The sequence below is a fragment of the Mizuhopecten yessoensis genome, unplaced genomic scaffold (assembly GCF_002113885.1).
Source record: "Mizuhopecten yessoensis strain PY_sf001 unplaced genomic scaffold, ASM211388v2 scaffold3229, whole genome shotgun sequence".
NCBI classification, from domain to species: domain Eukaryota; kingdom Metazoa; phylum Mollusca; class Bivalvia; order Pectinida; family Pectinidae; genus Mizuhopecten; species Mizuhopecten yessoensis.
Genome location: NW_018404940.1, coordinates 634,771 through 651,302, shown reverse-complemented (window position 1 = coordinate 651,302; position 16,532 = coordinate 634,771). Strand labels below are relative to the sequence as shown.

The 16,532-nt window shown below is 32.7% G+C and overlaps 1 protein-coding gene across 2 annotated transcripts in view; it reads right to left on the bottom strand.

The window, feature by feature from the left end:
* Positions 1-5,029, bottom strand: part of LOC110447130 (sodium-dependent multivitamin transporter-like) — a 30,249-nt gene extending 25,220 nt beyond the window's left edge. For both annotated transcript variants that reach the window (XM_021492597.1, XM_021492598.1), the window contains exons 1-5: positions 4,653-5,029; positions 3,271-3,339; positions 2,496-2,547; positions 1,636-1,703; positions 1,146-1,226 (exon numbers count right to left, since the gene is read on the bottom strand). In XM_021492597.1, coding sequence (XP_021348272.1) covers positions 1,146-1,226; positions 1,636-1,703; positions 2,496-2,547; positions 3,271-3,339; positions 4,653-5,006 — 624 coding nt within the window. In that variant the 5' untranslated portion in view covers positions 5,007-5,029. The remainder of the gene's footprint in view (positions 1-1,145; positions 1,227-1,635; positions 1,704-2,495; positions 2,548-3,270; positions 3,340-4,652) is intronic.
* Positions 5,030-16,532: the final 11,503 nt, after the last annotated feature.

Below are 16,532 nucleotides of genomic sequence, written 5' to 3'. Positions count from 1 at the left end.
GGGGCGGGGTTGGGGTTAGAGGATGGATTGTGACTCCCGTAAGGGTGGGGGCGGGGTTTGGGTTAGAGGATAATTGGGACCTCCCGTAAGGGTAGGGCGGGGTTTGGGTTAGAGGATAATTGGGACCTCCCGTAAGGGTGGGGGCGGGGTTGGAGTGTGCATCCCGATTGATAAATAATTCAATGTAAATTGTGTATAGTTACTAAAGTTTATTTATTTTGATTGGGACTTGTAAATTCTAGACCAAATAATCGATTACAAAAATAATTTGTCATGTGTACTGACAAGAAACAGGGGGAAATGTTTGAGTACGGTAGGCATGACTAGATAAATATAATTACATATCTAAATTTCAAAAAGAGACAGCCCTAATCAAATTGTCCAAAGAATATCTAGATACATCTACAATATATACTACTTTTTTATAATAATGTAAAGGGTCGCTGGCTGGTGTGTGACAACGCCCTCCTACATTGAGCAGATGATAAAGATTAGATAGAGTCATCAGCATTCTCATGCTAGGTGTCCAATGTCTGTAACAGAAAATTGAGGTCAATCTCTTGTATGTGAAGTCCCAATGGTTTATTTTACCAGGTCAGAGAAAAGTCAAACCTGATTCTGGTCAGGGGTAACCTCATAGTATTAAAATCTAGTGACACTTCTCATATCAAAATCTGAAGAACTATTTTCTATCTACTGAAAAATCACCACAACACTCTAACGCTAAAACCGCGGTATTTCAATAAAATACGTAGAAATGATAGGAAGTGGTAGGTACGGTACAACCCGTATTTCAGCGAACTATTCAAATGTTTTAATCAAACTTCGAACATGTCACTTTACTTACAACGACCTTGCCACATCGGAGTGCTGTTATTTATTCACGAAGAGTAATCATTATCAATCAATTTTTTTTAAAAATTTTTTTGTAGTAGTTCCTGCTGAAAATATTTCTATTACGACGGGCATTTGATACTTATCTGATACTTTTTATGCTCTCAAAACCAAGTACATTTGTATAATAGACAGTGCACAGTAACTATAATTATTGTGTTTATATCATTGCGGCGGCGGTGGCTATACCATATTACTGTCTAAACTCCAAGATTTCCAAGATGAGTTTGACAAATCGACTCTAAGATTACCTTGATTATGACCGAGAGTATTCCGAACAACATGATGGAACACTGGAAGACGTCCGTCCAGATCACCGCCTTGATCCCTCCCTGTCATAAATAAAGGTTTATCATAATACGTGTTATTTTCACAGGAATCGTAAATGCATATACAGGAGCTTGTATGGCACTGATAATTAATTATGAGATTATAGGAACAATACGAATTACCAAGCTTTATGCCAAAAATAGGAACTCGCTTAACTCGAATACACGGATAACTCGAAGTTTCCCAACGATCCGGTCGACTTCGAGATACCGAGGTTCGACTGTATATAGATAGGCTCGGATATATGATCACTAGGGGTGTCATTTTTACCGAAGCTCGATCTTAACCCATAAAACATCTAAAACTACTCTGAACACCTTAGTTTACGTCCAAATATAGCTGTTACAAATCCTCAGGTCCCTGTGAACAGAGTCAGTATGAACACTAGATCTATAACTATAATATACTTACGATGGACGTGTACAGTACGGCAGCAACCGATACAGCCAACATGGAGGCCCAACTGGGGATACGGGTCACTGTTTAAAAATGAAACATGCCTTTGTTTAAAAATAACGTACTAGAAAAGAATCATACAGATTTAGAAAAAGCTCTCTATTCTATGAATTAATAAAAATTGAGCTTGAATAGGGGTTCATCTTTTTACTAAATATTTAGCAAATCATAACTTTATGAAAGCCTATCATATTCTTGTCGGAAAGAAAGCGGTACTTGAAAATGTTGGTCTTTGACTATGTATTACACGTGGCCAAAATATATCTTAAAACAAGTCGATATCTCACATCATTAAATTATATAACATTGGACAGAAAGTTACTTGTTTTTTACATTTGATAAATCTATATTCGCCGTGGAAATTTAAGACCTTGTCTCGGGGAATCAGAAAGTTGGTATATTACTCAAACTCATACTTTATCTTTCTTTATTAAACACCAATACAAAAAAAAAATCGAACATTTTCTGGAGGAAACAAAAAACAATATTGAAAGATTACAAAGGCAAATTCCGGAAATCTATACAGAGCCACATCTACGTGACGAAGTATGAAAATTGACAAGGGAGTTAGTGTGTGAAGGGGTGTTTTAGTTTTCAGTATAACGCACGACAGATAGAGGACTTAATCCCGGGGATATAGTCAATTGAACGAATCACTTATATAAATAGTATTAAAGGTCATACTATACCCGGTTACAAAAGATCTACTTTTTCCTTGAACGATTAAATAAAAAAAAAATCGCTAAAATATAACTTAAAAATTCCACTAGTTACGGCAACGTTGACGGACCACCGTGGGGAATGCAGACACTTACCACCTGCCATGGCAACCGCCTGTCCCATAACCACAACGCCAATGTATATTCCCTGTAAAGAAGCCAATCTAAGGTCACTATGGAAGAAACCGACAGTTGTAATTCGTTATTCTTTTTTCAATTTTCCTATGTGACTTGCTTTTATATAAATTAAACAGGGACCATTGTCTAATTTGGCCATCATGTCATTGCTACACGTTGATGTATTATTCTTCATCTACATCTGTATATTAAACAGTGTATCTGATTGGGTTACATTGATCACATGATTTTAGAATGAAATGTGTTTATCTATCTCCCTTGTGGTAGGGAAACTTTCACCGTGGCGAAAAGGACTAATCTCTGAGAAACCTAGATGCACAAGGACAATACAGATAGAATATACGATACCAGTTGATATTTAAGTTATTCTGTCTAAGTATCTATATATGTTATCTAAGAGAGCATACAAACATAGATCCTCCAGTCCCCTACAGGTCGGGGAAAGTATAGACCTGCTGTATCCCGCTGCTTGTCGTATGAGGCGACTAATGTGGGGGGCCTGTAAAATCGGGGTGGGGTGGGGTGGGTGAGGTGGGGTGAGGTGAGGNGGGGGGGGGAGGGGGTCCTATTTCGTTTACTGTTAAGATGGTACTTAGGAGACCAAAGATCTGCTGCCCCTATTGCAACATTCGTGATCTGTAATGTTTCTTTCCTCATTTTTCGGTGCTGTCTCCCGAGATACCTGACTTTACATAACTTTAACTGGTCAAACCCACAAACAAAGCTTGCTTACGTTCAGAAGTATCATACACGTAGCTATAAATAGCCTCACGGCCTTGCCCTTGTACCGCAGCTGGTAATACTGACAAAAAAAACACATCAATAATTAGCATGATATGGTAGAGTGCACACATATAAAGTCACAATTTGACCCGTTAACACAACACTATAGACCTCGCCCTGCCCACACAGATTTGTTGCCCTTTTTCATGTATAAAACATGCTACCTGAACGCTTAATAACAAGTTTACGACTATTTTATATAAGTTGTTTTCACAATTTACATTAGTTCAGTAAAACAAAGGCAAGTTTAGCGCTGTCGGCAGTTTTCTTTAGTGTAAACGTCAGTGTTACTGTGTTGGACGGTTTCAGTACACCACCGTTACTGATAAAATATATACGGTAATTCTTCACAGAAAACAATTGTTTGGTATGTTGATTTTATTTTATTCTATTCGGAGTTAATTTGTGCACTCTATATATTAATGTTGGAGTTTTCTTCGTCTTCGTTGATCGGAGAGAGTTTCCACACGAGGAAAGTCTAGTTATGCTGCGGACAGCTTTGGGTCTTCTCTAACGGCCCTGATTCATATCTGGTACACAACCATTCTATTTTCGGAAGCGTATTCAAAAACAAGTAAAACTAAAAAAAATATGAATGGTTAAAAAAACTAAGTCTTCAAACGCCGTCTCACACAAACGATCTTTAAATAGCATCTACAAAGTCTCCCTCTTTACACTTATTAAGATTTACTTCTAAATGCTTGTGATGATCAGTAAATCTTAGACTTATCCGTCATTTATTTTCTTGTTCAAATGTTACCCACACACATTTATAGACCATCATTTACAGATAATCAAAAGATTATCACATTAATTACTAAGCAAAACATCAACTCTAACATAGATTCTACAAATTCCAAAAGGTTATGCGAGTCAAAAAAGTAAATTAAATTCAATATACAAAATTATATTATCCGTTTGTAACTCTATATCAGCTAATTATTTCGAAAACTTTTTTCAACTTAAGGCCATAATTTATGTGTTATACTAACCTATTTCAGTGCCAAAATTTATATGATCTTTTCAACGAACAAAACATTCTGGCCTTGCTTTAGTCCCAGTATATATTTTTTTGGATGTGGGACAATTCTTTGCAGCACCAGTGACGTAAACGCAGTTGTACGTACATACTTTCCTTAATCACCTTGACCAAATTAAAAAACAGGGATAACAAATGTGAAAAATAACAGAAATCTCTTTTTATGTTATACTTTCGTTTTTGTGACCTCTAGTCGGAACACCTCTGCTATTTTGAGTCATGTATATATATGTGCTCGATGAGTTCCGAGTGGTTAAACTAAAATACATGTGGTCTATGTGATGAACACTTACCTCGCTAACTGTGGTCAGCTTGAGGGGGTAAAGCATTGGGACAACAATCCTTGCACCGATCAGGTACGAAAGAAAAAACCCAAAGGACGAGAATAACATAACACCGCCATAGAGATAGGTCTCGGCGGGGATACCGAGCATCAAAATGGACGACTGGGTGGTGACCAGCATGGAGAGGATGAGAGGGAACGTCTGTATATTTCGGTTCCCCAAATGGTACTCCAGGCCGGTTTTCTGTCTCCCTCCGGCACATGCATGAAATATACCGATCCCTATTGAAATTGCAATAACACAGGCAAACAATACATAGTCCACAACTACGAACCCAGGAGAGTCTGATGGAGCAGACGACATGTTGCTTTAAGGCGCCGTGGATGTATGCGTCCAACACTACATGTAAACACTATGAATACGACCGAAACACGCTATGCTAGAGTCGGGCCTACATAATGTATGTAGAGTAGGGGTCCGTAACGGCTTAGTACTTTAAAGCTGTGTAGTCAGCTTTGCGACTGTCCGTAGAATGTGATTTAAGCACCTGATCACTCACAAATGCTACAATACATACTCTTAAAACACAGCTGTGATGTTAGTCCGCTAAAACTGACCATAATCGCAGGCTTAAAAATTCTGATTGGTCGCCTGTTTATGTTATTTGCGTACTTTATCCAACAGACATTCATAGACATCACCTGTAGCCGTCCAATAAGTTACCTGTAGCTGTCCAATAAGTACACAAAAGAATACACATACTGGACAGCTAAAGGTAAGCTTTTGAATGAGCACATAATTACGCTATACAATGGAAAACATATAGTAATAGAATAAATGTGAAAATAAATATTTATTAAATGTAACACAGAATTTAAATATCAACATTCTTAAAGTATATTCCCATAGTCAGATTTCCCATACACTATATCACGGAACAGTCTTTTTACATGAAACATCCATATAGATGCATACACATCCAAACACTTTACCGAGAGACATATTTCCAGCATTAATTGTTATTTCCTTTGAATTCGTGATTTTGGCAATCAGTTGAAACCTTGCGTTTTCCCCACAATTTATGTTCACAAAATTACTTTCGTATCATCCCTTGAGATAATTGTGTATAATTCCAGATATATAGCTGTGATATATCTTTGATGAAAATAGTTTGGAGGTGGTGTTGAAATCTTGGATTTTCTCTCTTTAATTGTGTGGTTTAATTATTTCATTTCATTCTCTCACAGATATAATCCCAGAAATATACTGTAATCACTTTCATCAATAAATCAATCGTCTATGATGATACGAAAGAAATTGTGTGCACCTGTCTACCTTTAAGTTAGTTAACATGTCTACCTTTAGGTTTAGTCAACATATTTACCTTTAGGTTGGTTAATATGTCTACCTTTAGATTGGTTAACATGTCTACCTTTAGGTTTAGTCAACATATTTACCTTTAGGTTTAGTCAACATATCTACCTTTAGGTTAGTTAACATGTCTACCTTTAGGTTTAGTCAACATATTTACCTTTAGGTTTAGTCAACATATCTACCTTTAGGTTGGTTAACATGTCTACCTTTAGGTTAGTTAACATGTCTACCTTTAGGTTAGTTAACATATCTACCTTTAGGTTGGTTATCATGTCTACCTGTACGTTGGTTATCATATCTACCTTTAGGTTGGTTAACATGTCTACCTTTAGGTTGGTTAACATGTCTACCTTTAGGTTTAGTCAGCATATTTACCTGTAGGTTTAGTTAACATGTCTACCTTTAGGTTGGTTAACATGTCTACCTTTAGGTTTAGTCAACATATTTACCTTTAGGTTTAGTCAATATATCTACCTTTAGGTTGGTTAACATGTCTACCTTTAGGTTAGTTAACATGTCTACCTTTAGGTTAGTTAACATATCTACCTTTAGGTTGGTTAACATGTCTACCTGTACGTTGGTTATCATATCTACCTTAAGGTTGGTTAACATATCCACCTTTAGGTTGGTTAACATGTCTACCTTTAGGTTGATTAACATGTCTACCTTTAGGTTGGTTAACATATTTACCTTTAGGTTAGTTAATATGTCTACCTTTAGGTTGGTTAACATATCTACCTTTAGGTTGATTAACATGTCTACCTTTAGGTTAGTTAACATATCTACCTTTAGGTTGGTTTACATGTCTACCTTTAGGTTGGTTAATATGTCTACCTGTAGGTTGGTTAACATGTCTACATTTAGGCTGGTTAACATGTCTACCTTTAGGTTGGTTAACATATTTACCTTTAGGTTAGTTAATATGTCTACCTTTAGGTTTGTTAACATATCTACCTTTAGGTTGGTTTACATTTCTACCTTTAGGTTGGTTAACATGTCAACCTTTAGGTTAGTTTACATGTCTACCTTTATGTTTGTTAACATATCTACCTTTAGGTTGATTAACATGTCTACCTTTAGGTTAGTTAACATATCTACCTTTAGGTTGGTTTACATTTCTACCTTTAGGTTGGTTAACATGTCAACCTTTAGGATAGTTTACATGTCTACCTTTAGGTTGGTTAACATATCTACCTTTAGGTTGATTAACATGTCTACCTTTAGGTTAGTTAACATATCTACCTTTAGGTTGGTTTACATTTCTACCTTTAGGTTGGTTAACATATCTTCCTTTAGGTTGATTAACATGTTTACCTTTAGGTTAGTTAACATGTTTTCCTTTAGGTTGGTTAACATTTCTACCTTTAGGTTGGTTAACATGTCAACCTTTAGGTTAGTTTACATGTCTACCTTTAGTTTGATTAACATGTCTACCTTTAGGTTAGTTAACATGTTTACCTTTAGGTTAGTTTACATGTCTACCTTTAGTTTGATTAACATGTCTACCTTTAGGTTAGTTAACATGTTTACCTTTAGGTTAGTTTACATGTCTACCTTTATGTTTGTTAACATATCTACCTTTAGGTTGGTTTACATGTCTACCTTCAGGTTGGTTAACATATCTACCTTTAGGTTGGTTTACATTTCTACCTTTAGGTTGGTTAACATATCTACCCTTAGGTTGATTAACATGTCTACCTTTAGGTTAGTTAACATATCTACCTTTAGGTTGGTTAACATGTCTACCGTTAGGTTGATTAACATGTCTACCTTTAGGTTAGTTAACATATCTACCTTTAGGTTGGTTTACATGTCTACCTTTAGGTTAGTTTACATGTCTACCTTTAGGTTAGTTAACATGTCTACCTTTAGGTTAGTTTACATGTCTACCTTTAGTTTTGTTAACATATCTACCTTTAGGTTAGTTTACATGTCTACCTTTATGTTTGTTAACATATCTACCTTAAGGTTGGTTTACATGTCTACCTTAACGTTGGTTAACATGTCAACTTTAGGTTGGTTAACATATCTACCTTTAGTTTGTTTAACATGTCTACCTTTAGGCTGGTTAACATGTCTACCTTAAGGTTGGTTAACATGACTACCTTTAGTTTGGTTAACATGTCTGCCTTTAGTTTGGTTAACATGTCTGCCTTTAGTTTGGTTAACATGTCTACCTTTAGTTTGGTTAACATGTCTCCCTTTAGTTTGGTTAACATGTCTCCCTTTAGGCTGGTTAACATGTCTACCTTTAGGTTAGTTTACATGTCTACCTTTATGTTTGTTAACATATCTACCTTTAGGTTGGTTTACATGTCTACCTTAACGTTGGTTAACATGTCTACCTTTAGGTTGGTTAACATGTCTACCTTTAGGTTGGTTAACATGTCTGCCTTTAGTTTGGTTAACATGTCTACCTTTAGGCTGGTTAACATGTCTACCTTAAGGTTAGTTTAAATGTCTACCTTTAGTTTGATTAACATGTCTACCTTTAGGTTAGTTAACATGTCTACCTTTAGGTTAGTTTACATGTCTACCTTTAGGTTTGTTAACATATCTACCTTTAGGTTGGTTAACATGTCTACCTTAAGGTTGGTTAACATGTCTACCTACATGTTGGTAAAATATATTTCTTTATGTTGGCTAACACAGGCTTTCTACCATTCATTTAAAAAATCAATCCTTTTACTTGCTTTTAACGTAATAACCATTGATCCAGTTATTCATGTCAACAAGCCCATCTTGCATATAATATACATAATCATCGTCTTATAATGCATATTTCTACCTTATAGTAACAAATAATTTGTGATTTGAAAACCTCAAAACAAACATATAAGTCTTTGTAATCTACAATAATATACATAATGTTTAAAAAGTAACATCATCATATTGATGACGATATTATATTGGCCAGGTAATCCTAATAACACAGATAAAGGTGACAAAGAAACGTAACGGGTTTTACTCTGAATCTCCTTACTCTTGTAAGGTCATACTTGATGAGTGTGGATTATCCAATATATGGATATCACAAACATTTCCAAATATTTTGTGGTTAAAAAAAACTGTTGAACGAATTTTATTTTACCAATTTTTGCAAAATTGGGATTCTGACAAAAATGAATCCAGCAAAGAAATAAATTATAAATTATTTAAAGATGAACTAAAATTAGAAAATTATCTAAATATCCTGTCTACAAAAAATGCCATTATGTTCTGTAAATTTAGAACTGGCAATGTCAGACTTCCAATAGAAAGAGGAAGATGGTTAAATATAGAGAGAAGAAATAGAATATGCCATTTGTGTAATACTGAAGTTGGAGATGAATTTCATTATATGTTTAATTGTCCAAATTTTTCAAATGAAAGAAAGTTGTATATTCCAAATTACTATAGCAGGCAACCAAACTGTTTAAAATTCCAGCAACTTTTTTCAACAAATAACAAAGTTTTACTAGTTGAAATATGCAAATATATTAATATAGTAATAGAGAGAGTCCGTTCTCCTGGTTAAAACTGCACGTACTCTATCTTGAATGTACCCATTGTATATTTTCTTAATATCACATGTATATTGTGGTTGAAAAGAATAAAATCTTGTCTTGTCTTGTCTACAACAAATGAACAACGATTACATCGTAACAATACAAACAACGTTTAAAGATTGAAGATTAGTAATATTAAAATATATAAACATATTCTCATCGTCAGAAACCAACGTTCGATGGTACTAGCTTTTATAGATAAACGCTAGTACCATCGAACGTGTTTTTCCGATTATGACATGCTATTTCTAATTATCTAGCTTTCTAAAAAGAATTCCCAACCAAATATCTTAAATATTATGCAAGCTTGATATTTCTTATTTTGTTGAAACTTCTATTCAAGAGTAACTTACAATGGTTACTGTTCGCACTCTTTGATTTTTAAATAGCTCACAGGTTAATCAGATGTAAAGTTCATCTTCTGCTGCAGTAGGGAAGTTTTAATCATTCTTTTGAAAGCCTTAGTTCGCGTGTTACATTTCGGTAGCTAGAAAATGTGTTGATGTTCGGGCTCTAGCTTGACAAATACGGTACACAAAAGTATGTGTACACAGTGCATTTAAATTAAGTATCTCAAGAGGTTCCTATTTACTGCTTTCCTTGATAGAAACTCTTGGTGTAGCAAATCTGTTAGTGTGTATATAACTGTGTAATTTTTCTCTGGTAGATTAAACACATAGCTACTATTTAACAGAATTACTAAAATACATATGCATAATGTATAAAGTCATAAAACTAACACGTATGCATAATATGAGCGATATGTGCATTTCTCGTCACAAAAGTATGAACTCCATATATTCTATTTCACAGCATGTTGTGTATGAGAGAGATATGTGTGAGAGAAATATGAATTCCTAACTTAAAGTTTTGATATTCGTAGCCGATATGTCGAGAAATATGTGATAACCGCAAATGCATAAATGAAAATTGCAGCACATTATAAAATTATTCACCTTTACCTTGTAATGGTGATTATGAATACAGCATCTCGGGATGATTGCCCGCATAACCTTTAAACTTATGGACGCTGCTTGGAATCCAAAATATTTGGGCAATTAGAAATACAGGTAAGCACTCTCAAATCGCTGCAAAAATGTTACTATGAATTTGAACTTTTTACCTGCACGACAATCGCTTACATGAAGAAAAAGTTAACGATAGTCTAAGCACAGTAATGTTGTCAATTTTGTCACAGAGTATACTTGTGAGATAACCGTTGTTGTCTAACTGAGTGTCATTGTGAAGATAAGAAATTAACGAATTTCCTTTTTCATATTCCAATAGGAATATGGTTAAATATGTATATAGTTTGGTGTCCCTATATAATACATATATCATGTCATACTAAACGGAATGATAAGCTGATACATATGTGCATATTGGGCCAAATACAAGTTTACGACTTATGTTCGTAATTTGTGCTTTAATTAGTTTTAAAATTTAAAAATAAATGTTTAATCAGGTATGTTTTGACAGTTATATTTAGAACATTTTCCCATAAATATCAAATAACGAAAAATGAGAGTGATCTACAAGAATAATTATAATGATCAATGTGTTTGCATCTTAAAGCCTAGATTGCATACTAAAGTTATATATACAAATTAAACATTGTTTAATGTAATTTATGAATGTCCTAGTAATACTTTGTTTTTTGTTATGTTTCAATATGATAAATTTTAAAGTACTGTATTAATTTTATCTATTGTTGATATGAAAGTGAAATTTATTACCCACCACCTCCCCTTCTGGCCTCCTTCTCAAATTTCTTATTCCTTCTTTAAGGGGCTTTTCTTACCTCATCTAAGACTTTAAAGTACATTGGACAAAAACTTTAAAATGTAGAGTTTTTATATAAACATGTCGTTTGAATAAAAACGGCCATTTTCACTTCATTTTAATTGTTCTAGTTTTTTATGCACTTAACATGTCTTACAAGCTTGTCATGGTGATATTTACTTGGTTTCAGGCATAAAAAAACATATATACCGAAATGCTGTTTCATCGAGAAATCACGTCTTAAACAAGAGGCCCATCGTGGCCATATTATTGGCGTTTTATGGTGGGTATTACATTGCGGATATATGTGAAACGGACATAGAAAGGATACACAAGAGCGCCACAGTTAACAGGACATGATATAAAGATATGAATGAATGATTACTATTAGATATAATGTGTAATGGTATACTATTAGATATAATGGTTAATGATATACTATTAGATATAATCTGTAATGATATACGATTATATATCATGTGTAATGCAGTATTATATATAATGTGTAATGATATACTATTATACATAATGCGTAATCATATACTATTATATATAATGTGTAATGTAGTATTATATATAATATGAAATGGTATACTATCATATAAAATGTGTAATGGTATACTATTATATATGTGTAATGATATACTATTATATATAATGTGTAATGATAAACTATTATATATAATGCGTAATGATATACTATCATGTATAATGTGTAATGATATACTATTATATATAATGTGTAATGATATACGATTATATATAATGTGTAATGATATACTATTATATATAATGTGTAATGATATACGATTATATATAATGTGTAATGTAGTATAATATATAATGTGTAATGATATACTATTATATATAATGTGTAATGATATAGATTATATATAATGTGTAATGTAGTATTATATATAATGCGTAATGATATACTATTATATATAATGTGTGATGATAAACTATCATATATAATGTGTAATGATAAACTATTATATATCATGTGTAATGATATACTATTATATATAATGCGTACTGATATACTATTATATATAATGCGTAATGATATACTAGTATGTATAATGTGTAATGATATAGTATTATGTATAATTTGTAATGGTATAGTATTATATATAACGTGTAATGATTTACTAATATGTATAATGTGTAATGATATAGTATTATATATAACGTGTAATGATTTACTAATATGTATAATGTGTAATGATAAACTATCATATATAATGTGTAATTATAAACTATTATATATCATGTGTAATGATATACTATTATATATAATGTGTAATGATATACTATTATATATAACGTGAATGATATACTATTATATATAATGTGTAATGATATAGTATTATATATAACGTGTAATGATATACTAATATGTATAATGTGTAATGATAAACTATCATATATAATGTGTAATGATAAACTATTATATATAATAGTTTGTCATTACACATTATACGTACTAGTATATCATTACGCGTTATATATACTACTATATCATTACCCAGTATACATACTAGTATATAATTACACGTTATATATAATAATATATCATTACACATATATAATAGTATATCATTACACGTTATATAAAATACTATATCATTACACATTATCTATAATAGTTTATCATTACACATTATATGTGATAGTTTATCATTACACATTATGCATATTAGTATATCATTACACATAATATATATTAGTTTATCATTACACATTATGCATATTAGTATATCATTACACGTTATATATAATAGTATGTATAATGTGTAATGATATAGTATTATATATAACGTGTAATGATATACTAGTATGTATAATGTGTAATGATATAGTAGTATATATAACGTGTAATGATATACTATTATGTATAATGTGTAATGATATACTATTATGTATAATGTGTAATGATATAGTATTATATATAACGTGTAATGATATACTAATATGTATAATGTGTAATGATATAGTATTATATATAACGTGTAATGATTTACTAATATGTATAATGTGTAATGATATAGTATTATATATAACGTGTAATGATATACTAATATGTATAATGTGTAATGATATAGTATTATATATAACGTGTAATGATATACTAATATGTATAATGTGTAATGATATAGTATTATATATAACGTGTAATGATATACTAATATGTATAATGTGTAATGATATAGTATTATATATAACGTGTAATGATATACTAATATGTATAATGTGTAATGATATAGTATTATATATAACGTGTAATGATATACTATAAGATTCAAATGTTGACAAAAAGAGAAGAGATGTTCATTATTTTCAACTACAAAACATCACAGAGTCTTTGTTCCCTGTGTGTATTTGTTTATATTTGCTATCCGGTTGCCAATTACAACCCATGTTTACATAGTCTCAATCGTGTGAAAAGCTTTCTTAAATTGTAATCCGCTTCTGTCAGATACATTTTTATTCGTACATTTTTAATTTATTGAATATAAATTAATCATCACTATCTTTTCTATATGTTAGTTGTACTTCTGTTTTTTCGGATAATTATTTCTATATCTTTTTTTTTGTTTCGACAATACTTGCTTCTGAGCGTTAAGTGAATTAAGGTCATAACCGATAACCCGATAACATTATTTGTAGCTATGCTAATAAGAAAACACTCTCGTTTATACTAATATTTACTTAAATAACCTTTGATTTTTTTTTCAATTTGTGATATTCTAGAAGGATAATTTGTATGAAGGTTTTAACAGCACGGATCTGTCCTAATGGATATAATTTTTTACTCCTAACCAAGTATTCAAACGTGAAAGTTACTGAATTGTTCCAATGGGATTTAACAATGATTCAGTGAATGTTTAGTTATCAAATATAGTTTGTTATAACTAACTTGTCCTTAGTTGTTTTCTGATGAAGGTCACATATCATACTTCAGTAATATGTTGCTCTACGTCTAACTAGTGAACAAATCTACTTTTGACCTGTATTTAGAAGTTTGCTATAGCCTGTGTATATATAAGGTCAAGTTCACAAACCTGACCGACTGACCCAACATATATATATATATATACATGTATGTTCCACCGTTATTTGTAGTTTGTAAGGTAAAATGCTGTTGGCTGGTAAAAGTTTTGATTGAAAAATAAATCTTTAAAAAAAATCTTTAGTCTGCATTTAATGCACTTCACAAACGAGATAAAACACGATTGTTACCAGTATATAGACAATCGTGTACTTCTATAGTGTATATCTATACATCTACATGTATTTAGGGACTCTAGTTTGTCACTTCCGCTTCATTTTTTGTTTGTTAATGCAATTCCGTCTTTTCGTATTGCAGAGTTATCTGCTCTTGCGAGCAGGTATTGATTGTTACGTCATTTGTTTGTGATAGTAACGTCACAATTTTTTGAGAAAACGACGTAATTTTCTCATATAAACTAATGACGTAACAATCAATACCTGCTCACAAGAGCTGATAACTCTGCAATAAGAAAAGACGCAATACCGATGTTTATGCGTCTTTTTTTCGAATCCGAAGAAAACATACATTAAAAACGCAAATGTTATTTTTGTATATGATCAACAGTAGATTACTCAGTCGATTTGTTGGATTTTTTTACATCATTTCATTAGACGTAAAAGAACATATAAAAACGCTACGCTGGTTTTGACAGACAATTTGTATTGCTTTCCATTATGTATGAAGTTTCACTCCTTAATTCTGTAACGCGCTATAATACTGTTCTAGGTTTAGGTTTTAAAATCTTTCTTGTTAACAAGATACGTCGAGTTTTGCTTTGTTTTGTTTTTGTCCACAAAACAAATTGAATCTACAAATTTTTCATTTTTTACTTTTAATCCAATATTTCTTTTTCTTTAAAAGTAATCTTATTTTACAGTCCGCTGAAAAATATCTTTAATCTGATAGTTATTCCTACTCACTTAGTAGTAACTGTGTGACCCTTATCCAATAACTTTAAATAAATAAATAAAGTTGAACCTACAATCGAATAATCTCACATGAGCAATCATTTGGATTCGGCCTGTTCATGATGTCGAATATTAATTCACCTACAGCCATTAAATGTTTCCTAACTCCCGACTCATTCGACAAACCTGCGAGGATTTAATAAACATGTTTGGTTGCCCACCATAGTCGTGGTGTCATTTGTCAATCTTTTAAGTATAACGTCACCTAACAATGCTTTGTGGTGTCATTTTCAATTGTGACGTCATGATTCATGGCAATTGTTTACCCATCGGAAGCAGACATTTTGTATTTCATGAAAAACAGTTGGTTTTCCAGATGAAATATGAACGTTATGGGAGAAAAAGGTACAAAAACTCTTGCTTGAAATGCTTGACAATGATACTTATCTAACTTTGGTTAGTTAATTTTCAAATTGTAAAGGACTCTCGGTAAGCCTCGTGTCTTTGTACGATATGAAAATTTACTAACTGGTGTAAGATAAACCTGACAACCGATCACCACTCGTTAGGGACCTCTGTGTTACTCCTTCCTAAAGGTTCCTACATCAATAGTATTAAGGCGGTGTAAACATAGTTTGTCCCCGTGTTTTTTTTATGTGGTATGGCTTGCCCTTGTGTGTTGATGATGTGGTATGGCATGCCCTTGTGTGTTGATGATGTGGTGTAGCATGTCATTGTGTGTTGGTGATGTGGTATAGCATGTCCTTGGGTGTTGATGATGTGGTATAGCATGTCCTTGTGTGTTGGTGATGTGGTATAGCATGTCCTTGTGTGTTGATGATGTGGTATATCATGTCCTTGTGTGTTGATGATGTGGTATACCATGTCCTTGTGTAGATGATGTGGTATGGCATGCCCTTGTGTGTTGATGATGTGGTATGGCATGTCCTTGTGTGTTGACGATGTGGTGTAGCATATCATTGTGTGTAGATGATGTGGTATGGCTTGCCCTTGTGTGTTGATGATGTGGTATGGCATGTCCTTGTGTGTTGATGATTTGGTATGGCATGCCCTTGTGTGTTTTTTGCTGTTGTGTGTTGGCAGTTTGGTGTTAATGTGGTATAACATGTCCTTGTGTGTTGATGATGTGGTATGGCATGTCCTTGTGTGTTGATGATGTGGTATGGTATGTCCCTGTGTGTTGAGGATGTGGTATGACATG